Source organism: Somniosus microcephalus, unplaced genomic scaffold, assembly GCF_052327205.1.
Source record: "Somniosus microcephalus isolate GS21.2 unplaced genomic scaffold, FLI_Smic_1.0 unresolved_chr1, whole genome shotgun sequence".
NCBI lineage: Eukaryota > Metazoa > Chordata > Chondrichthyes > Squaliformes > Somniosidae > Somniosus > Somniosus microcephalus.
Genome location: NW_028225179.1, coordinates 6,871,740 through 6,896,540, shown reverse-complemented (window position 1 = coordinate 6,896,540; position 24,801 = coordinate 6,871,740). Strand labels below are relative to the sequence as shown.

At 49.0% G+C, this 24,801-nt stretch overlaps 1 protein-coding gene and 1 pseudogene across 1 annotated transcript; one reads left to right on the top strand and one right to left on the bottom strand.

Annotated features, from left to right (window-relative positions):
- The first annotated feature begins 6,921 nt into the window (after positions 1 to 6,921).
- On the top strand, positions 6,922 to 7,877 carry LOC147093365 (uncharacterized). Its single transcript, XM_085974196.1, has one exon. It carries the CDS (start codon positions 6,922 to 6,924, stop codon positions 7,822 to 7,824), a length of 903 nt encoding a protein of 300 aa, XP_085830322.1. The 3' UTR covers positions 7,825 to 7,877.
- A 13,475-nt stretch (positions 7,878 to 21,352) lies between these two features.
- LOC147093364 (uncharacterized) lies at positions 21,353 to 22,857 on the bottom strand (annotated as a pseudogene).
- Positions 22,858 to 24,801: the final 1,944 nt, after the last annotated feature.

The following is a 24,801-nucleotide window of genomic DNA, read 5'->3' as shown; positions in this document are numbered from 1 at the left end:
GTGCTCCTGTGTGCAGGCTGCCATCTTGACTGCTGCCTTGTGGGTAGCCTAGTGCCTCATGGGTAATGTAGTCTTAATATAATATATAGCTGGGTAGTGTAGTCTTATACATACAGCTATATACAGCTCTACTGCTCCACCTAGTGTCCACCACAGAATGACATGTTATTGATCACTACACTGCTCTTAAATGTACCATTGCTATCTGCTTCAGCCACTCAGTGTGGCGGCGAGTTCCACATTCTCACCACACTGTGTGTGAAGAACTTCCTCCTAACTTCTTTATTTCACCTGTTAGTGACTATCTTATATTGCTCCACTCTTGTCCTGACTCACCCATAAGTGGAAACAATTTCGCCACATGTATCCTATCGAACCCCTTCATATCAATCAGGACTCCTCTTAGTCTTCTTTTCCAGAGAAAAGAGCCCAAACCTGCTCAATCGTGCCTGAGAGTCGCATCCTCTCAATTCTGGTAACGTTCTTGTCAATCTTTTCAGCATTTTCTCCAGTGCTTCAATATCCTTTTACATAGATACATAGAAGATAGGAGCAGGAGTAGGCCATTCGGCCCTTCGTGCCTGCTCCGCCATTCGATGAGATCATGGCTGATCCTTTAATTCAGTATCCCGTCCCCGCCTTCTCTCCGTAACCCTTAACCCCTTTTGCCCGTAGAAATATATCTAATTCCCTCTTAAATATATTTAATGAGCTGGCGTACACTGCCCTCTGTGGCAATGAGTTCCACAGGTTCACCACTCTCTGAGTGAAGAAATTCCCCCTCATCTCTGTCCTAAATGGTTTAGCCCTTATCCTTAAATTATGTCCTCTAGTTCTGTTCTCACCCGCCAAGGGAAACATTCCTTCTGCATCCAGTCTGTCTAGACCTGTCAGAATTTTATACACTTCTATGAGGTCCCCTCTCAATCTTCTAAACTCCAGTGTGTACATCCCTAAACTACATAGTCTCTCCTCATAGGTCATTCCCGCCATTCCTGGTATCAGCCTGGTGAATCGCCGCTGCACCCCCTCCATGGCAAGAACATCCTTCCTCAGATGAGGCGACCAAAACTGTACACAGTACTCGAGGTGTGGTCTCAGCAGTGCCCTGTACAGCTGCAGCAAGGTATCCCTGTTCCTGTATTCTAACCCTTTTGCTATGAAGGCCAGCATACCGTTTGCCTTCTTGACCGCCTGTTGCACCTGCATGCTCGCCTTCAGTGACTGGTGTACAAGAACACCCAGGTCTCTCTGTACTTCCCCCTCTCCCAATCTATTGCCATTTAAATAATAATTTGCCCTCCCGTTCCTGCACCCAAGGTGGATAACTTCGCACTTGTCCACATTATAGTGCATCTGCCATTTATCCGCCCAATCGCCCAGTCTGTCCAAATCGCTCTGGAGCTTCCTGGTCTCTTCCTCTGAGCCCACCCCCCCTCCTAGTTTAGTGTCGTCTGCAAATTTGGAAATGCTGCATCCGACTCCCTGATCCAGGTCATTAATGTAAATTGTGAACAGCTGGGGGCCCAGGACAGATCCCTGTGGTACCCCACTTGTTACTGCCTGCCATTCAGAAAATGAGCCGTTTATTCCAACTCTCTGTTTTCTATCTGACAGCCAGTTCCCTATCCACGCCAAAACTTTCCCCTTTATCCCATGAGCCTCAATTTTCCATGCTAATCTTTTATGTGGGACCTTATCGAAGGCCTTTTGGAAGTCCAGGTACACCACATCTACTGGCTCTCCCCCATCTATTCTACCAGTTACTCCCTCAAAAAATTCCAATAGATTAGTCAAGCACGATTTACCCTTTGTAAATCCATGTTGACTCTGTCCTATCCTGTCCCCATTTGCTAAGTGCTCCGCTATTTCATCCTTAATGATGGACTCCAGCATTTTGCCCACAACTGATGTAAGGCTTACAGGTCTGTAATTACCTGCTTTTTCCCTACCCCCCTTTTTGAATAGTGGGGTAACGTTAGCTACCCTCCAATCCATCGGTACTGTTCCCGAGTCTAATGAATTCTGAAAAATCATCCTTAGTGCATCCGCTATCTCTAGGGCCACCTCCTTCAGTACCCTAGGATGCATGTTATCAGGCCCTGGGGATTTGTCCACCTTCAATCCCTTTAGCTTCCTTAACACCATATCCTTAGAGATATTGATTTGCGTCAGTTCCTCCTTTGCCAATGTCCCTATTTTTCCCGATATCCCAGGGAGGTTTTTTGTGTCTTCCTTCGTAAAGACTGACCCAAAGTATGCATTTAGTTGATCTGCCATTTCCTTATTTCCCATTATATATTCCCCCGTATCTGACTGCAATGGACCAACTTTGGTTTTCACCAGTCTTTTCCTTTTGATATACTTATAAAAGCTTTTGGAGTTAGTTTTTATATTTTCCGCCAGCTTGTTTTCGTAAGCTATTTTGCCCCTCTTGATTATGCCCTTTGCCCTCCTTTGCTCTATCTTAAACTGTTCCCAATCTTCCGCTCTGGTGCTTTTTTTGGCTATTTTATACGCCCTATCTTTGGATTTTATGCTGTCTCTAATTTCCCCTGTTATCCACGGTTGAGTCACCTTTTTAGATTTCCTTTTATGCCAGATTGGTATAAACAATTTTTGCAATTTTGTCATTCTATCTTTAAATGTTTGCCATTGTTTATCTACCTCCAGTCCTCCCAGGAACGTTGTCCACTCAGACCTACTCAGTTCCCGTCTCATGGCATCATAATTCCCCTTGTTTAAATTCAGGACCTTAGTCTCTGAGTCAATTTCTTCGCTCTCCATTTCGAGTGAGAAATCGATCATGTTATGATCGCTCTGACCCAAGGGTCCCCGTACAACAAGATTACTGATTAGTCCCTTCTCATTGCACAGTACCCAGTCCAATATAGCCTGTTCCCGAGTTGGTTCCTCGACATATTGATCCAGATAACCATCCCTCAAACACTCAAGGAATTCCTCCTCCTCATTATTTTTACTGATTAGGCTAGTCCAATCTATATGTAAGTTAAAGTCACCTATGATGACAGCTGTGCTCTTATTGCACGCTTCTCTAATTTCCCTCGTGATGCCCTCCCTAACCTCTATTTTACTATTTGGAGGCCTATATACCACTCCTATTAATGTTTTTCGCCCCTCGCTATTTCTTAGCTCCACCCATATAGATTCTGTATTAACTGAGTTAATATCCTTCCTTTCAATTGCATTTATCCCCTCTTTTACTAGCAATGCTACCCCTCCTCCCTTTCTTTTTTGTCGATCCTTCCTAAATACTGAATACCCCTGTATGTTAAGCTCCCAGCCCTGCTCACCCTGCAACCATGTTTCCGTAATCCCAATTAGATCATAATTATTAACCTCTATTTCCACAGCTAATTCATCTACCTTGTTCCTGATGCTTCTCGCATTAAGGTATAAAACCCTCAGGCTTTTTTTATGCTCACATTTTTTATGAATTAGTTTGGCCCTTTGTTTTTTGTTCCTCACCCTTTTATCATTTATTTCTGTCTGCCTTTCACTTTCCTCTATTTCACTACATAGGTTTCTAGAGTGGAGACCAGAACCGCTCACAGTGCTCCAACTGTGGTCTCACCAAGGTTCAATATAAATTCAACATTACCTCCCTGCTTTTGTATTCTATTCTAAAATGGGCCCCAGTCCTTTCTTTGCACTCTTTATGGCCTGTTCAACTTGTGTTGCTACTTTTATGTGTCTGTAATCACAGATCTCTTTGCAGTTTTATTCCATTTAATTCATTCCCTTCTAACAACAACAACAACAACTTGTATTTATATCGCGCCTTTAATGTAGTAAAATGTCCCAAGGCGCTGCACAGGAGTATTTTAAGACAAAAACATTGACACTGAGCCACATAAGAATAAATTAGGGCAGGTGACCAAAAGCTTGGGCAAAGAGGTAGGTTTTAAGGAGCGTCTTAAAGGAGGAAAGATAGATAGCGAGGCGGAGAGGTTTAGGCAGGGAATTCCAGAGCTTAGGGCCGAGGCAACAGAAGGCACGGCCACCAAAGGTGGAGCGATTATAATCAGGGTTGCTCAAGAGGGCAGAATTAGAGGAGCGCAGATATCTCGGGGGGTTGTGGGGCTGAAGGAGATTACAGAGATTGGAAGGAGCGCGGCCATGTGGGGATTTGAACACAAGGATGAGAATTTTGAAATCGAGGCGCTGCTTAACCGGGAGCCGATGTAGGTCAGCGAGCACAGGGAATAAGTGGCCTCCTTATTCCTCCTACCAAAATGAACCAGCTCACATTTTGCAATATTGAATTTAATTCCCCATTTATCTGCCAAGTTTGCAAGCCTGTTTATGTTTTCCTGTATTTTGGTGCAGTCCCCAACATTATTAGTTACACCACCCAATTTGGTGCCATCTGCAAACTCTGACACCATACTCCAAGTTCTGAGTTCAAATCATGGTAAACATTCACTATAAGCCCACTGACTCCCACAGCTACCTGGACTACACTTCCTCCCACCCCGCCTCCTGTAAGGACTCTATTCCATTCTCCCAGTTTCTCCATCTCTGCTGCATCTGCTCTGATGATGTCACCTTCCATACCAGTGCTTCCGACATGTCTTCCTTTTTCCTCAACCGAGGATTTCCCTCTACTGTGGTTGACACGGCCCTTGACTGTGTCTATTCCATTTCCTGCACTTCTGCTCTCACCCCATCCCCTCCCTCCCAGAACCATGCTAGGGTTCCCCTTGTCCTCACCTTTCACCCCACCAGCCTCCACATTCAACGGAATATCCTCTGCCACTTCCGCCACATCCAGCATGATCCCACCACCAAACACATCTTCCCCTCACCTCCCCTTTCAGCATTCTGAAGGGACCGCTCCCTCCACAACACTCTGGTCCACTCCTCTATCACCCCCAACACCCCTTCGCCTGGCACCTTCATGTTCAAGCGCAGGAGTTGCAACACCTACCCTTTTACCTCCTCCCTTCCAACCGTCCAGGGCCCCAAACACTCCTTCCTGGTGAAACAGCGATTTACTTGTACTTCTTGCAATTTAGTGTACTGTATTCGCTGCTCACGATGTGGTCTCCTCAACATTGGGGAGACCAAACGTAGATTGGGTGACCGCTTTGCGGAACACCTCCATTCAGTCCGTAAGGGTAACCCCGAGCTTTCGGTCGCCTGTCAGTGTAATTCACCGCTCCACTCCCACTCTGACCTCACCATCCTCGGCCTCTTACACTGTTCCAATGAAGCTCAACGTAAGCTCGAGGAACAGCACCTCATCTTTCGATTAGGCACTTTACAGCCTTCCGGACTCAACATCGTGTTCAACAATTTCAGACTATAACCTCTGCCCCTATCTTTTTTTTCATTTTCCCCCCTCTCTCACAAGGCAGCTGTTGATCTTCCTGCCATTGTCATTTACACTTCATCTAGAGTCATCTTTTGTTGCTTAACTTGTCCCATTACCTCTCCTTTTGCTTTGCACCAACATCCCTTTTGTCTCTTAATCTCTCCTGCCTTCCATCCTATCACAGACCTTCCCTTTTGTTCTTTCCTCCCCTCCCCCCTCTCCCTGCCCCTACACTTGCTTAAAAACCTGTTGCATCTCCAACTTTTTCCAATTCTGATGAAGGGTCACCGACCTGAAACATTAACTGTTTCTCTCTCCACAGATGCTGCCTGACCTGCTGAGTATTTCCAGCATTTTGTTTTTATTTCAGATTTCCAGCATCCGCAGTATTTTGCTTCTGTGTCATGGTAAACAACACTAGTCCCAGCAGCACAGATCGCTGCGGGACACCACTTCTCACTTTCTGCCACACCGAGAAATGTTCTTAAGCTTCAACCTCTGATTTCTGTTTTGTAGCCATCTTTCCATCCATTCTGCTACCCGGCCCTTGACTCCATCTTGCTCATCTTGTAAACCGTATATACTGCAGACATATGGCACCAGTGGTGGAGGAGTTGGATATTGAGACATGTGGTAGGGGTGCTGATGAAGTGGATTTTTCTGTCCCATGTGTTTAGAGGCATTGCCAGTGGTATTTTTAAACCCTTTCCATCTTTTATAAACTCTTGTTGCCAGCTTATTTAACCCATTAACAGTCTCTCAGATAGGGCACACAAAGAATGAAGCCTCTAGAGTTTCCCTTTGAACAACAGGCCTGAATTCGATTTGAAAACAGTTAGAAAACATTTAGTGACTAAACCAGGCTGCGAGAAGCGGGCCAGAGAAAGATGTTGGTGATGGAAAAGTGGCGCCCAGTCAGGTTTCTGTATAATTTCTTGATTGACTTAGTTTATTGCCTCTTCACCCACAAGCTCAATGGGATGACAAAAATATTATTTCTGTCACCAATGGGGATTTTCAATGGTGGGGCATTTACCCAGAATCCACTGCGTGGCAGGATGTGCCCTATCAATGACTACAGGAGCCCAGTGCACAGGCACAGGACAGGGCTTGCTCTGAGCATGCCCTTCCGGCAGGCGGTAGGAGATTGTGGGCTCGGGGAGGAATTGGACCCGCTGGTGGGCTGGGAAGCCTCATAAACACCCAGGGTAGGCCTCAGGCCCCGAATAAGAGCCCACAGGCCCCGTGTTTGCCCCGCGGTGACAGGCCCGGCCGCCCGGGTCAAGGGGCCACTGGCCGCCATCTTGGACAGGGCGGGATCACAGCGCATGCACGGCTAACTTGTGCCAGAACAATGAGTGGGCGGAGCTTCAAGGTCCCAGTGACCAGGAGAGACAATCATTGACACACACACCTGAGTGAGAGTGTTCCAGTGCACTGAGTGTGGAAAGAACTTTAACCAGTTACACAGCCTGAAAAAACATCACCCCATTCACAGCGGGGAGAAACTGTACACGTGTTCTGTGTGCAGACGAGGCTTCAACTGATCGTCCAACCTGGAGAGGCACAAGGACACCCACACCATGCAGGAATGTGAGGACTGTAAATGTGGGGATTGTGGAAAGGGATTCAATTACCCGTCTGAGCTGGAAACTCATCAATGCAGTCACACTGGGGAGAGGCTGTTCACCTGCTCCGTGTGTGGGAAGGGATTCACTCAGTCATCTCACCTGCTGAGACACCAGCGAGTTCACTCTGATGCGAGACCTTTTAAATGCCCGGACTGTGGGAAGTGCTTTAAAAGTTCTGGGGAATTGACATGCCATCAACGTGTTCACACTGGGGAGAGGCCATTCACCTGCTCCGAGTGTGGGAAGGGATTCACTCAGTCATCCAACTTGCTGACACACCAGCGAGTTCACTCTGATGAGAGACCTTTTAAATGCTTGGACTGTGGGAAGTGCTTTAAAAGTTCTGGGAAATTGACATGCCATCAACGTGTTCACACTGGGGAGAGACCGTTCACCTATTCTAAGTGTGGAAAGGGATTCACTCAGTCATCCAACTTGCTGACACACCAGCAAGTTCACTCTGATGAGAGACCTTTTAAATGCCCAGACTGTGGGAAGTGCTTTAAAAGTTCTGGGGAATTGATGTGCCATCAACGTGTTCACACTGACGAGAGACCATTCAGGTGCTCTCGCTGCGGGACTGGGTTCAAGCAATCATCTGACCTCACTGTACACCAGCGCACCCACACTGGGGAGAGACCGTTCACCTGCTCCGTGTGTGGGAAGGGATTCACTCGCTCATCCCACCTCACTTCACACCAGTATGTTCACACCAATAAGAGACCTTTTCAATGTTCTGTCTGTGAGAAGAGCTTTAAAAGCAGAAATGATCTGCTGAGGCACCAGCGAGTTCACAAGTCACAGCAGGAGTTGGAGTCTGTTGTTATTGCTGCTGTTAATCACATCCAGGACTGAACCGTATTCATTCTGACAGTTGGGGTTTGTTTCTGCTGACATTAATAACCCCTGTAACTGGGCTGGAGTTTAATATTCTGGATATTTGTCAAATAAATCAGCTTTGGTTTAAACACCTTGGTGTGGATTCCTCATCTCTCTTCACTGACAGCAAAGTCCCCATGCGTGTTAATCTCGAGGCATGTAAGGAATGTGTCCCAGCCACTCCCTTCCATGGTTCAGAGCTCCTAGGCACAGAACAGAAGACTCCTTTACAACTGTGTTTAGAGTCAGGAAGAACAACAGTGAATGCTGGAAACGTGCTGTCAAATCAGAGTTTGGTGTAAAACTGCGATCTATTCCAGACTGAAAGTGAAACGGCAGGTTTAAGTTTCCAGTCTAAGAATGACTGTGGTAATTATTCTATGTAGATTTAACATGTTTGTGTGACAGTCCTGAGTCTACCATTTTAAGGCAGGCATTAACTAATTAAAAAAAACCATTTAAAATAAATTGGTTAAAGTCGGCATTAAAATAGCAGAGGGAGGAGTTCACAGGAGCCTGTTAACTGCTGGTACAATTATACAACAGACATTTGATCTCCAGATAAAGAAGGACCTGCAGCATGTTTCCAGGAATTCCCTGTTTTATTGATGTGTGTGTGTTAGACACCAGGATAACTAAAAATACACCTGGAACATCCATGGGGGTGCGATCCCGACAGTTACTCTGGGATCACTCGTGCTGTGGAACTGCAGCACTGACCCTGCTGAAGGTTGTTGGCTCAGGGAGTGGGGCCTCCAGGAGTGGATGGTAAGAAAGCTGGGTTTCAGTATCCTGACAAATATATGCTGAGGAACCAGAGGAATCCTTACTGAGGGACCGTCTGGGGTTTTACCTGTCAGCGTAGGTCTTGGGGAGAATGATGTCTGACTCCCTGTACAGTCTTACATTGAACCCAGTTTGGATCAAGATGAATTCAGTTTACAAGAGAATGGGGACAAATATCACCCAGAATTGAGGGAGACAAAAGCAGCCATTAGAGAAGCTCAGAGATCTTTGGAAAAGAAGAAGCTGCACAATTGTGGTAATAATTGCAAAAGCTTTTCCAGCTACGTCAGGAGTCAGAAGACCATTAAAGATGGTTTAAGGCCACTGAAAGACAGTCCAGGACAGAGTGAAACAGATTCCCAGGCAGTGACAGCTGTTAAATGACTATTTCATGTCAGTCTACACTCCTGTGGATGATACTCAGATTCCAGCTGTGGGATGTGCTGGCGACAAAATAACATCATCAATATTAAAATAGAAAGGGTTTGTCATCTTGGATAAAATCTGAAATCTGAAATTAGATGGCACTCCAGGTCCAGATGATATCCACCCACGGGTGTTTATAGAGATGGGACGGTGCTCTGTGAGCCTCTTGCCCATATCATCAACAGCTCCATAGAGTCAGGGATTGTTCCCTGAGATTGGAAGGCAGCTCACCTCGCTCCCATTTTCCAAATCGGGGAGAGATCAGAGCCGGGGAACTACAGGCCCACCAGTGTGACCTCGATCACAGGGAAGATGCTTGAAGCGATCCTGAGAGATGCTGTTTATGATCACTGGGGAAAGAGAAGGGGCCGTTAGAGAGACTCAACACGGCTTCAGAAAACAAGGTCACGTCTACAAACTAGCTGGAGTTTTGTGAAGATGTTGCTAGGTTGGTGGATGAGGGGAATCCGGTTGAAATTGTCGACCTCAGGGGTGTCAAACTCATTTTCTATGGTGGGTCTGATCCGATATCCTGGCACTTGGCATTGGCCACATTCAGCAAAAGTTATTAAAATAGGAATAAATGAAGATAAACTATATCGGTGATTATTTACAGTTAGATTTTATTCACAGCTGCTGCTGCTCCCGATCCCTGGCACCTCTCAGCTTGAACCATTGCATCAACATTTGGAACAAGTGACTGGGCTGAGGCCTGTCCTGGATAAAAACATGAAGACCACTTGTCACCACAGAACCTTGTTACCCAACCACTGACGCTGGAAGTGAATTCCACAGCCTCACAACTCTCCGTGTGAAGAAGGTTTTCTCGATCATTGTTCTAAATCTCCTACATTTAATCTTGTATCTATGGCTCCTTGTCTTGATCCCTCAACCACTGGAAGCAGCCTGCTTCTATCTATCCCATCCCATCTTTCATCATTTTAAACATTTCTATCATATCGCCCTGGAATATGTGTTGAATATGAGAAGGACGAGTCCTAACAGAAAGGACACAAAGTCAGACTGGGCCTGAGACTGAGCCACCAGCCATTCTGGTCAGGAATGCACCTGTACTTCCTGTACTCCTTTTTGTCTGAGATGTGGGCGTCACTGGCAAGGCATGACATTTATTGCAATTATTGCCCCTCCCTAATTGCCCTTGAGAAGTTGGTGGTGAGCCGACTTCTTTAACCGCTGCAGTCCAAGTGGTGAAGGTCCTCCCACAGTGTTGTTAGGGAGGGAGTTCCAGGATTTTGACCCAGCGACGATGAAGGATCGGCGATATACTTCCACATCTGATGGTATGAGACTTGGAGGGGAACTTGGAGGTGGTGGTGTTTCCATGCGCCTGCTGCCCTTGTCCTTCCAGGTGGTAAAGGTCGCGGGTTTGGGAGGTGCTGCCGAAGAAGCCTTGGCGAGGTCATGGGTTTGGGAGGTTGACCAAAGGTTTTTAGGGATATGGGTCAAAGGCGGGTATATGGAGTTAGGTCACAGATCAGCCATGATCTCATTGAATGGTGGAACAGGCTCGAGGGGCTCAATGGCCTTCTCCTATGCTGCTGAAGAAACCTTGGCGAGTTGCTGCAGTGCATCTTGGTGGTGGATCAAGCGGGCTGCTTTGTCTGTAGGGGGGCATCTTTTAACAGGTTTAAGGTAATTTACCTGGTCTGCAGCCTTTGCCTGCACTCTGACCAATTCCAATCTTTTACCTGGTTTACGGTAATTCACCTGGTCAGGCAGCCTTTTGCTGCTACACTGTAAACCAATTTCCAAACAACGGTTTCGAATCGCTACCCCACCTTCCAGTTCTGACTGGAGGGCTTATAATTAATGATATATTAAAAATGGACAACTGGTCTGGGTGTGAGAAAGTCAACTTTATTTAAACTAAAGAAACTATAATCAAATTTTAAACTATACCACACAAACACAGTAATTACAGTAAAATTGCTTAAATGGGGGAAGGCAGATGGCAAAAACGAGGGATAGGTAGCTACAATGTTCATTAAACAATCTTAGCAATTTCCCCTTAATTACCACCCCCTAACTAGGTTGCCTTGCTGAGGAGTCAGAAACCTGCTCGCCTGGGGTCCAGCGAAGTAAGAGAGAGATAGCTTCTCCGGAGCTATCTTTATACCTGGTGAGCTCCTGGTGTTTTGCTGTCTGCAAAATTCGCGCCCAAAAGTTTCAATATACAAGAGAAGGACCGTGATTGGTTGATTCAAAGTGGTTGGAGTGATCTAATGTGTCTACACTCTGGGGCCAGGATGTTCCCGCCCACCTCCGGAGTTCCCCTGGCTAAAACAAAAAGGGATACAACTGCCCTATTGTCTGAGTGATTCAAACCCATCTGTCCCCTATCAAAGTGCTTTTTCCGGGGTTTCGATATCTCCATTGGGTGTAAGTGCTTTGAATGGGTTTGAAACTACTGTGTAAACAGAAGCCGATTTCTGCGGTTTAGTCTCAAGTGGTTGTAATCCCTTAAGTCAATAAGCAACTTCGAGTGCTTCTGAGAGGGAAACTCCCTTTGATGATTGACAGGCCTGCCTGCCACTGTAAGATCCTCCCACTTTCACAGACATACACCAAGCTGCGAGCTGCTCTTTGTCTTTTGGCTATGCTTTATGACGGCCATTTTTAAAACCCCTTTTAAACTCCAGGGAACAATTTTATTAAAAATGCACTGTCTTAGAGTGTGCGAATTTTTCCACGAGCTCCTCGATTCCGGTGTTGTCCACGTGCTGCACCACAGCCTTTTGCGGTTCTGGGCACATTTTAAACATTGTCCTACCCAGAGACAATTCAAATCACAAATTCTTCGTCCACGATGTGGACCAATATTTTTTGATCTTCAGGGAAAATAGGGGAATTTTGTGAACCCCTACAGTCCACCCTTTTGACACTTCAACTTGCTTGTAGTACCCACTCGAAGAAGTGAGCAAAAGTTTCTGACCCCCGACAAACAACCATCCCCTGTGTTTACCTATAGCTACCTACCACTGATCCCCCGACCCGTCTATTGCCCTCATATTCGAGAAAAACCATGGTACGGTAGGCATCTTACAGATACATCAGTTTACAATAAGGGGTCTCATACCCCTGCATCGCTTGTAAAATTCTACAATGCAATCAAAATTTACAATCACCTTTTACATTATAACTTATTACAAAATGTTGCAATCTTAGTTACACAATGTAATCAAAACGATCCCAAGCACGGAGAGGGTCCAACGCCTCTGCTCGACTTGGAACTATAAAACAAAATACAAAAATCTCCATTAAACATTTGAAATAACATGCTTAAATAAACCCCGACCATCACGTGCCAGTGATGGGTCGTGAAATTTGAGTGGGTATTACTCCCCCCTCCCGGGCAGTAAATGTTCCTTCCACCCCCCCTTTAAACATACAGAATGGATTTACAGACCAGCCTGCTCCGCCAGCCCCGAGCCGTTCCCTTGTCCCTTTGTGGAGGCGGGGTACCCCTCATGTATAAAATTACCGTGGCACAGACGAGACCGGGGAGTATGGGATTGTGACTCCCAGTCCCTCCCCCTCCCGTCTTCCCTCAACTGGCTGCAGAAAATGATGGGTGCCAGTGTGGCGGCTCTCCCTGGCCCCACACTCAAACTTGGATCCCAGATCCGGCCACCCACTCATCCTCCCCAGCCACACTTACACTTTAACTTTGCCCGTGGGCCCCCGGGTGAGTTCCTCCCTCCCCCGAACACACCCACGCAACTCTTGGGTCTCCCCCTCCCCTTTACAATCTTTCCCAGGCCATCACCACCCACTCCCGGGGAACGCGTCCCTATGACCAGGCGCCCGTGCTTCCCCACCATGACTCCTCAACAGCGAGGTCTCCCGCAAGTGAACTTCGGTCAGGATAGTGCTGGATTGGGGGCTGTGCCCCACCCAGCTGGGGCCATCTCTTCCACATAGGAGGAGTAGGCAAGTTCCTCCGGACCCTGTCCGGTTTCTCCCAAAGGTCGCTGCGGGGTCTCCTCCTGGATTTGTCCAGTGGCGAGGTGATCCCCAACATTCTGTATCCATATCTTCCTTCGATGCCCAGCTCGGGCTGGGCGACCAGGGCTGCTTCTTCTTCCGCTCTCCTGCAAAAACTTAAAAGGACATGCAGCCAGGTCTCACTGACCTGCTGCCTTAGGTGGAGACATGGTCGGGTCCCTCAACCCCGGACCAAAATACAAACATTTGGCACACTTATAAACTTAAAACTACCAGTTAATTCTAAACTTAAAATACACCTTAAAAGCACGCTATATTCAAACCAAAGCTATAATACAAATGCCGCCTGTCTCCGGACGGCCAGGCTAATCTCTGGCACTGTCGCAGATCACTGCTGGCTGCAGCGGAGCTGGGCTGATTCCAGCTTCTGGTCCCTCGCAGCTTGAGTCTGCTGATTGGGGACCCCTGTGTTCCATTTCCTCCCGGGCTCGGGGGATTGCTCTTTGTGGCAGGTACCCTGGTGACCACCTTTTCTTGGGCTTGCAGATCCGCTGAGACTTTCTGAGGGGCGTCTCTGTGGGGGAAACCTTGGCTGGCAGACCCTGAGCTTGGGTCACAGCCCCAGCTGGCTGGGAACCTTCTCCCCCATGTCCAAAACCCGTTACCAGCTCCCCTGCAAGAGGAATTGCTCTCCCTGCCTCCCTAGGGTCCCACATCAGGGGGGAACCACTCTAGAAGCGGGCTGGGAAGCTGGTCCCTTTAAACAGGTGACTGCGCCTGCATGAATCTCCTCCCCTGAGTCCTGCGGCAGAGGCTGTGAAGCCTCTGGCTTCAAACAGGCGATTGCGCCTGCGTGGGATAACCGACGAGGAGCCGCTGTGGTTCCGCTGGCAACTGCGCCTGCGTGAACTTCCTCCTCGGAGTCCCGCAGCATGTGCTGTGAAACCTCTAGCTTCAAACAGGTGATTGCGCCTGCGCAGGGAAACCGATAAAGAGCCGCTGTGGTCCCGCCAGCAACTGCGCCTGCATGAACTTCCTCCTCGGAGTCCCGCAGCATGTGCTGTGAAGCCTCTGGCTTCAAACAGGCGATTGCACGGGAAAACCGATGAGGAGCCGCTGGGGTCCAGCTGGCAACTGCGTCTGCAGGAACAATCTTTGCAAAGGGCTGGGGAACCGCTGCACTCTCACAGGCAACCGCGCCTGTGTGTTCGATTCCTTAAAAAGGGCTGGAAGAACCGCTGGGTCTTCCAAGCAGGCTGCTGTGCTTGCACGTATGAATTGGGGAGCGGGGACCTTTAAACGGCCGACTGCGCCTGCGCACTCGGCCTCAAACTGAGCAAGAGCCACTGGGGGTTCCAAATTCGCAAACTGCACCTGCACGAACCCGGTGTTGTGAAACCTCTCCTCTCCGGCACGCAGCTGCGCCAGCGCAAACCTCCTGTTGGCAAAACTCTCCCCTCAGGCACGCGACTGCGCTTGCGTGGGAAAACTGAGGAGGATCCGTTGGGGGCACCGGCTGGGGAACTGCACCTGCGCAAACCTGGTCTCGGGAAACTTCTCCCCTCAGGCGCGCGACTGTGCCTGCGCAAACCTGCTGTTCAGAAGACTGGCGGATTCCTGTCTCCAGACCAGCGACTGTGCATGTGCGGGCAGTCTCCAAGCAATCTTCTGTGAATGGATTGGCAGCAGCCTGCAGATTTCTAATCTCAGGTTGCTGTTTCTCTGTTTCTGAGCCACATAACTTGCTCAAATTTAAACTTTGGTTCGAATTTAAGCTTTGACCAAAATTTAGGTCCCACTGGGGCAGGGAAGTGTCCCAATTTGTGGGCTGGACAACTTTTCCCTGAAAACAGGCCACAGCACCTGTCTTTACAGGCTGTGAACTTGAACTGTACAATTTTTCTGAATTTCCCTGTGTCCCATCCCTGCCTGTAATCACTGCCACTGGCCCGGACCCATATGGGTCCCAGAAAGTGCCTGCACGTGCACCCTCCTTGACCAGCATACCAGCCAGTCATTGTGGGGAGGCAGAGGTGGGCGAGGGGGGTGCAGCACCACTGATGGCTGCTACCTTTCTCTGGTTGGTCAGGAGAGACCGCATTGCTTCCAGTAACGACTCGACTGAGGCGGGGGAAATTCCTGTCTCTACCCTTTGGGCTGGGGCTGTGGGATTCTTTCCCTTGCTATCCTTCCAGGGATTCTTAGTCTTTTCTCCAGTGGCCGTCTTTCCCACACCCATAGCAATTTAACCTAGCCTGGGAGGGACTGTTCCCCTCCTGGTGCCACTCTTTCTTATACTGATCCCCAGGTTTAACCTCGTGGACTTTACCCTTTTGCTGGGGGCTCTCACTATTCCTCCCGTTCCTGTATGCTACCATGAGCTGCTGGATTACAGTCTCTTCGGTTGCTAGGGGGTCTCGGGAGTCAAACCAGGTATCAGCTTTTACCTTTATCTGGGGCAGGCAATTGGACACCAGGCAACGAAGCCATTGGGTCTGCTGCCGCTGGTTCAGCCGTGCCCTATCTTGTCCCCCTGCACAGGCACGGTTGTAGGCTGGCCACAGCCTGTCTGCGAATGCCTGTGGGGTCTCCCCTTCCTTCTGCAGGGTTTTCCCTACATGATCAAACAGATTGCCGTCGTTCGCACCCATGGCTTCCAGTATTTCCTCCTTCAGGTCCTCAAAACCCTTCTGCCCTCTCTTAGCCTCATCCAAAAGGGTCTGATAGAGCTTGCTATCCACAGAGAACAGCAACATTCTGGCTTTCTCTTCATCATCACAGCCGTTAACACCGGCTGCCTGGTCTACTTGTTGGAAGTGTATTGAGGGGTCTCCCTTTTCAGAGAGCATGGGAATATGTTTCACCATGCCTCTGAGCTGTGGGGTATCATAGGGTACCAGATAAGTATTTTGAACAGCCCCTGGGTTATCATCACTCACGGCCGTACCGTACCTCCATTGTCAGAGGGGGTACACTGGTCCTGGTCTCCGCCTGCCTAGCAGGACCTGCTGGTGTTCTCCCCCCACCCCATTGTCCACTCCTCTTTGCTGCCAGAGCTCCTCAAGACTCGGAGCTGTGGGCTGCGGTCTTGGGATCTCTAGTTCCCAATCCAGCACTGCTCTGGGTGCTGCCTGTGGGGCGGTCTGGTTTGGGCTGCCAGTAAAATCCGGCTGACCTGCCATTGGGCTGATCACACAAATCGTCCCTTTTGCTGCTTTTAAAGCCATGTTAAGGCTTTCTATCTCTGCCCTACAGGGGCCCTGATCTGCTTCATTAAACCTTTGGTCACAGGCCAGCTTATAAACTGCTGTAACTCCTGAGATGAGGCGAACATTTTCTTCCCGCAGTCTCATCTTGCTATCTCTGGCCTCAGTGACTTCCTGCAGGAGGCGCTCCATCTCTGCCTAGCATTTTTCCAACTCTGACTCCCGATTCTTGGCCTCTTTATCCTCCTCCTGCACCCTCATCTCACCCTTCTTAACCCAGCCACCTATACCATGATAGGTCAGCCTACACGCTGCTGCTAACATCCGCAGGGCCACCCACATACTGAAAACGAGAGAAACAAGAGCTGATGCTTTCTCCAGATCCAGACCACTTATCATTTCAAGAACTGCCTCCAGCCCTGCCGTGGTCGCCATTTTGTAGGGGGGCATCTTTTAACAGGTTTAAGGTAATTTACCTGGTCTGCAGCCTTTGCCTGCACTCTGATGAATTCCAATCTTTTACCTGGTTTATGGTAATTCACCTGCTCAGGCAGCCTTTTGCTGCTACACTGTAAGCCAATTTCCAAACAGCAGTTTCGAATCGCTACCCCACCTTCCAGTTCTGACTGGAGGGCTTATAATTAATGATATATTAAAAACGGACAAGTGGTTTTGATGTGAGAAAGTCAACTTTATTTAAACTAAAGAAACTATAATCAAATTTTAAACTATATCACACAAACAGTAATTACAGTAAAATTGCTTAAATGGGGGAAGGCAGATGGCAAAAACGAGGGATAAGTAGCTACAATGTTCATTAAACAATTTTAGCAATTTCCCCTTAATTACCACCCCCTAACTAGGTTGCCTTGCTGAGGAGTCAGAAACCTGCTCACCTGGGGTCCAGCGAAGTAAGAGAGAGATAGCTTCTCCGGAGCTATCTTTATACCTGGTGAGCTCCTGCTGTATTGCTGTCTGCAAAATTCACGCCCAAAAGTTCCAATATACAAGAGAAGGACCGTGATTGGCTGATTCAAAGTGGCTGGAGTGATTTAATGTGTCTACACTCTGGGGCCGGGATGTTCCCGCCCACCTCCGGAGTTCCCCTGGCTAAAACAAAAGGGATACAACTGCCCTATTGTCTGAGTGATTCAAACCCATCTGTCCCCTATCAAAGTGCTTTTTCCGGGGTTTAGATATCTCCATTGTGTGTAAGTGCTTTGAATGGGTTTGAAACTACTGTGTAAACAGAAGCCGATTTCTGCGGTTTAGTCTCAAGTGGTTGTAATCCCTTAAGTCAATAAGCAACTTCGAGTGCTTCTGAGAGGGAAACTCCCTTTGATGATTGACAGGCCTGCCTGCCACTGTAAGATCCTCCCACTTTCACAGACATACACCAAGCTGCGAGCTGCTCTTTGTCTTTTGGCCATGCTTTATGATGGCCATTTTTAAAACCCCTTTTAAACTCCAGGGAACAATTTTATTAAAAATGTACTGTCTTAGAGTGTGCAAACTTTTCCACGAGCTCCTCAATTCCGGTGTTGTCCACGTGCTGCAATGCAGCCTTTTGCGGTTCTGGGCACATTTTAAACATTGTCCTACCCAGAGACAATTCAAATCTCACAAATTCTTCGTCCACGATGTGGGCCAATATTTTTTGATCTTCAGGGATAATAGGGGAATTTTGCGAACTCCTACATGTCCTGGATTGTGTCGAGCTTCGAGTGTTGGAACGGCACTCACCCAGGCAAGTGGAGAGTATTCCATCACACTCCTGACTTGCACCTTGTAGGTGGTGGAAAGGCTTTGGGGAGTCAGGAGGTGAGACACTCACTGCAGAATACCCAGCCTCTGACCTGCTCTTATAGCCACCTGATCTGTTTAGAACCACAACTGGCTGCCTCCGTGATTATTAGCGATAAACCACAAGCACACAACACTCTCTGCTGCACACACCTTGTAAACATTATCTCTGGGCCTCCACAGTGAGGAGGTAAACCACAAGAAGAGGGGAAAAGAGGAGCCCTTCCTTCCCATGGCAATCTGCGTGCTTTACTCTGTAACCTTTACTCTTCAAAAAAAGTCACTCCCTGCGGGCTCTTTTCAAGGTTTATTTGGTGACCTTTTCCCGCAGTTTGGAATATTGACAACACGGCCAACATGCATCACCGGTGACATCACAATGACTACTGACAACACGGCCGACCTGCGTCACCAGTGACATCACAATGACTATTGACAACACGGCCAGACTGCATCACCGGTGACATCACAATGACTATTGACAACACGGCCGGACTGCATCACCGGTGACATCACAATGACTACTGGCAACACGGCCGACCTGCATCACCAGTGACATCACAATGACTATTGACAACACGGCCGACCTGCGTCACCAGTGACATCACAATGACTATTGACAACACGGCCAAACTGCATCACCGATGACATCACAATGACTATTGACAACATGGCCGACCTGCATCACCAGCGACTCTTCTTCTTAGGCAGTCCCTCGGAACCGAGGATGATTTGCTTCCACATTAAAAATGAGCTCGCAGGTGACTGATGAGTCCAATGCGGGACATACAGTCTCTGTCACAGGTGGGGCAGATGGTGGTTGAAGGGATGGGTGGGTGGGGTGCTTGGGTTGACGTACGCTTCTTGCGCTGCCTGCGCTTGGCTTCCGCTTGCTCCCGGTGAAGAGACTCGAGGTGTTCGGCGCCTTCCCGGATGCTTCTCCTCCACTTTGTGCGGTCTTGGGCCAGGGATTCCCAGGTGTCAGTGGGGATGTTACACTGTTTCAAGGAGGCTTTGAGGGTGTCCTTGAAGTGTTTCCTCTGCCCACCTGGGGCTCTCTTGCCGTGCCGGAGCTCCGAGTAGAGCGCTTGTTTTGGGAGTCTCGTATCGGGCATGCGGACAATGTGACCCATCCATCGGAGCTGATTGAGCATGGTCAGAGCTTCGATGCTGGGGATGTTGGCCTGAGCAAGAACACTGACATTGGTGTGCCTATCCTGCCAATGGATTTGCAGGATCTTGCGGAGGCAGCATTGGTGATACCTCTCCAGTGTTTTGAGGTGCCTGCTGTACATGGTCCATGTCTCTGAGGCATACAGCAGGGCAGGTATCACTGCTGCCCTGTAGACCATGAGCTTAGTGCTGGGTTTGAAGTCCTGGTCTTCAAACACTCTCTTCCTCAGGTGGCCGAAGGCTGCACTGGCACACTGAAGGCGGTGTTGGACTTCGTTGTCGACGTCTGCCCTTGTTGACAGTAGGCTCCCGAGGTATGGAAAGTGGTCCACATTGTCGAAGGCCTTGTCGTGGATTTTGATAATCGGGGGGCAGTACTGTGTGGTGGGGGCAGATTGGTAGAGGACCTTTGTCTTACAGATGTTTAGTGTAAGGCCTATGCTCTCATATGCTTCGGTGAAGGTGTTGACGATGGTTTGGAGTTTGACCTCCGAGTGAGCGCAGACGCAAGCATCGTCTGCATATTGTAGTTCGACGACAGAGGATGGGACAACCTTGGATCTGGACTGGAGGTGACGGAGGTTGAACAGTTTCCCTTTTGTTCTGTAAATTAGCTCCACTCCAGTGGGGACCTTACTGAGGGTGAGATGGAGCATTGCAGCAAGGAAGATTGAGAAGAGCATTGGTGTGATGACACAGCCTTGCTTGACCACGGTTCGTACATGAATTGGTCTCACAAAGTACTTCGACACTGTCAACTGTGAGGGATTATGGAGTGTCCTCCTCAAATTTGGCTGCCCTCAAAGGTTTGTCACTATCCTCCGTCTGCTTCATGACGACATCACCAGTGACATCACAATGACTATTGACAACACATCCGGACTGCATCACCGGTGACATCACAATGACTACTGACAACACGGCCAATTTGCATCACCGGTGATATCACAATGAATATTGACAACACGGCCGACCTGCATCACTGGTGACATCACAATGACTATTGACAACATGGACGACCTGCATCATCGCTGACATCACAATGACACTGAACAGTTTAGGGTTTGTGGTCGGCGTCTTGGGGTTCGGGGCTGGTGTTACACTTCGGGGTTTGAGGTGGTGATTATGGGTTAGGGTTAGGACTAGGTGTTAGGGTTAGAGGTTAGTGGATATGCTATGGGTTAGGATTCGTGGTTAGTGGTTTGGCATTAGGAGATAGTGATTGAGGTTACAAACCACTATTGACAATGCCAGTGTCACTGGACATGTCCTTTTTCTTTTCCTTTTTTGATGTGTGCTCTATACATGCATCAAAGGTGAGAAAGAAGCAGAGGATAATGGTTGATGGGTGTTTTTGTGACTGGAAGGCTGTTTCCAGTGGGGTTCCACAGGGCTCAGTATGAGGTCCCTTGCTTTTTGTGGTATATATCAATGATCTAGACTTGAATATAAGGGGTATGATTAAGAAGTTTGCAGATGATACTAAAATTGGCTGTGTGGTTGATACTGAAGAAGGAAGCTGTAGACTGCAGGAAGATATCAATAAATTGGTCAGGTGGGCAGAACAGTGGCAAATGGAATTCAATCCGGAGAAGTGTGAGGTAATGCATTTGGGGAGGGCTAACAAGGAAAGGGAATACACATTAAATGGTAGGACACTGAGTAGTGTAGAGGAACAAAGGGACCTTGGAGTGCATGTCCACAGATCCCTGAAGGTAGCAGGCCAGGTAGATAAGGTGGTTAAGAAGGCATATGGAATGCTTGCCTTTATTAGCCGTGGCATAGAATACAAGAGCAGGGGGGTTATGCTTCAACTGAATAAAACACTAGTTAGCCCTCAGCTAGAGTACTGCATGCAGTTCTGGTCACCACATTACAGGAAAGATGTGATTGTACTAGAGAGGGTACAGAGGAGATTTACAAGGATGTTGCTGGGAGTAGAGAATCTTAGCTATGAGGAAAGACTGGATAGGCTGGGTCTGTTTTCCTTGGAACAGTGGAGGCTGAGGGGAGACCTTATTGAGGTGTATAAAATTATGAGGGACATAGATAAAGTGAATAGAAAGGACCTATTTCCCTTAGCAGAGGGGTCAAAAACCAGGGAGCACAGATTTAAAGTAATTGGTGGAAGATTTAGAGGGGATTTGAGGGGAAATTTCTTCACCCAGAGGGTTGTGGGGGTCTGGAACTCACTGCCTGAAAGGGTGGTAGAGGCAGGAACCCTAACCACATTTAAAAAGTAATTGGATGTGCACTTGGGATGCTCTAACCTGCAGGGCTACGGACCAAGAGCTGGGAAGTGGGATTAGGCTGGATAGCTCTTTGTTGGCCGGCATGGACACGATGGGCCAAAATGGCCTCCTTCCATTCTGTAACTTTCTACGATTCTATGCTGTGGGGCACACGCTAAGTCCAGTTGCTGAAAGTGATTAACAGACTGGGTTTTATGTTTCGTGATTCCGGCCGTGTTACTGAGACTTTCCCTGGATACCAAGGCTCGGAGAGGCACTCTGCAAGGTATGGGGAGCTGGGACTTGTCCATGAGAGTAACTGAAAGTATGAGAACTGAACTAAACTATAATCAGAAAGGAGAAAAGGACCAAAAATGGAACAGTCGGTAACAGGACATGAATTAGTCTCCTCTTATCTTAGAGAAATAAAGAACGCAACAGTGTGTGTTTACATCAAAACTGGCTTGACAGATATCCAGAAACTTAAACTCCAGCTCAGTTAAAGGGGTTATTAACATCAGCACAAACAAACAAAGGATGAGATTAATGGCAGAATCAAACCCCCTGCAGTCACTTGTGAACTTGCTGGTGTCTCAGTAGGTGAGATGATCGACTGAATCCCTTCCCACACACGGAGCAGGTGAACGGCCTCTCTCCAGTGTGAACTTGCTGGTGTCTTAGCAGGTTGGATGACTGAATAAATCCCTTCCCACACACGGAGCAGGTGAATATCCTCTCCCCAGTGTGAACTCACTGGTGTGTCTGGGGATTGGATGCAGAAGTGAATCCCTTCCCACATACAGAACAGGTAAACGGCCTCTCCCCAGTGTGAACTCGCTGGTGTTGAATAAGGTGAGATGACTGCCTGAAGCTCTTCTTGCAGTGAGGGCAACTGAACGGTCTCTCATCTGTGTGAACAGGCTGATGTTTAATTAGATCTGCAGAGAGTTTAAAGCAATTCCCACAGTCAGAGCATTTAAAAGGTCTCTTGTCAGTGTGAACTCGGTGGTGTAACTGGAGGCTGGACGACAGAGTGAATCCCATCCCACACACGGAGCAGGTAAACGGCCTCACCCCGATGTGACTGCGTCAATGAGCTTCTAGCTGTGATGGGGAACTGAATCCCTTCCCACAGTCCCCACAATTCCATGGTTTCTCCGTGGTGCGGGTGTCCTTGTGCCTCTCCAGGTTGGATGATCGGTTGAAGCCTTGTCCACACACAGAACACGTGTACAGTTTCTCCCCGCTGTGAATGGTGCGATGTTTTTTCAGGCTGTGTAACTGGTTAAAGCTCTTTCCACAGTCAGTGCACTGGAACACTCTCACTCGGGTGTGTGTGTCTCGGTGCTTTTCCAGTCACACTGATGTTTGAAATCTTTTCCCACAGACAGGACAGACAAACATTTTTCCTTCCACATTCAGAGGCCGATGATATTCAGGTCCTGATGAATGGAGTGACTCTGTCAGATCTTGATGTGATGTTTGGGTTGAGTTTGCAGTGTGTAAATGCTGCCCTTCTCACTGCCTGTAAAAGGAGTTTACAAAAGCCATCACTGTGAGTCCAGGATAGAAATTGACAAGATTCTCTCCTCCTGGTTCCTGGCCAAGGGGGCCGCACATGCGCCCTGCTGCACCCTGATCCTGTCAAGATAGCGGACATTCCCCCGGGCCCTGCAGCTGCCGCCCTGCTCGCGGTAAACGCCCGGCCCGGAGGCTCTTGCTCGGGGCCTGAGGCCCACCCTGGGTGTTTGTAAAGCAGATAATGTTGAGTGTTTTAATAATGGGGCCCAGGGCCGCACTCGGGGTGTGAGCAGCCCGTGTCTTTTTTTTAAAAGAAACACGAGATTAATTTTTTTAACTTATCAAATTAAATTAAAATCACATTGGCTGGGGTGATGATGCACTCCAGTCCCCGTGGCACCCACCGGTCTCGGAAGGTCTCAAGTGTGCCGGCAGACACCATGTGCTCCATCTCCAGGGCCACCCGGGTGCGAACATAGCTGCGGTAGAGAGGCAGGCAATCGAGCCGAACAACCACCCTGGCCGCCCGCTGCCTGGACCTGTTTATGGCCACTTTGGCCAGGCCCAGGAGCAGTCTCACAAGGAGGTCCTCTGACCTGCCATCTCTCCTCCGCACTGGGTGGCCGTAGATCAGGAGCGTGGGACTGAAGTGCAGCCAAAAATTGAAGAGCAGCCCCTTCAAATAATGGAACAGGGGCTGCAACCTCTCACATTCCACATAAACGTGGAACACGGACTCCTCTAGGCTGCAAAAATAGCAAGAGGCCTGGGAGTCCGTGAACTTACTTGAAATCTTATTGCACGGGACCGCTCCATGCAACACCCTCCAGGCCAAGTCCCCAATAGATAAAGGGAGGACTCCCGCATAGAGAGCCCCCCATTGGGGACCTCCACCACCGCCGGACAGCAAGATGGCACGCCAAGGCATGTCCAGATGGCAGGCGAAGATGACAAAGTCGAGAGTGTGCAGGAGCAGCCCATACAGGAAACCCGTCCGCGCAGAACTAAAAGGCATGGAGGGCATTTCCCCGAGACGGCTCAAGCTGTGAGGCGCCGGTTCCCGAGAGGGGTTTCGGGGCCACACGCCGATGAGGAATTCCGTCCGAACAGGGGTCAGTTCGGACAGGATCGCCCCGCGTGCTTGAGCCTCCTCGATACACCGGGTGGAGTCGGGGCCCAGTGTCGCTTTCAGCGTCTTGATGGCTTTGGCCGTGAACCGGACGTTGGCCCAGGACAGGCGCTGCATCAGCTACTCCGGCACCATCCAGCCCGCTCCTCCGCCATCAAGCAGGTCCCCGACCCTGGTCACCTTACCAGGCACAACCCTGCCCTCCGCCAGCCGCCCGATCCAGCGGTCACAGAGGTGCAGATTCCTGAGCAGCGGCTCCCGAAGGAGATCCGCCACTCCTGATGGGAGAGAACTCCGCCTGGAGGTGACGCTGTTCCAGACCCATAGCAGTTCCTGGTAGAAGACAGGCAGCTCCCGCAGGTAGGCACGTGTATGGCCCAATTCCACAAACAGGAGCTGCGTGTCGTAGTTGAGGCCGTGCAGCTGGCGGAAGAAATACGTCACCAGCGCACACCATCGAGGAGGATTCTTGACGTACAGGTATCTCTGCAGGTTCCGAAGATGGAAAGTCGCCGCCCGGGTGTGAAGGCACACCAGCACCTGACCGCCCTCCCTAAGCAGGAGACTCAGAACCATGGCAGAGACCCAGGCCTAGAAATTCAGTGGGTTGCGCCAGCCGCTAACGCCATAAAAGGGCTATATTTCCGGCGCTAGACACTTAGCGCCTGAACGCAGTCCGATCTGCACCGACGCCCAAATTCAGTTGACATTT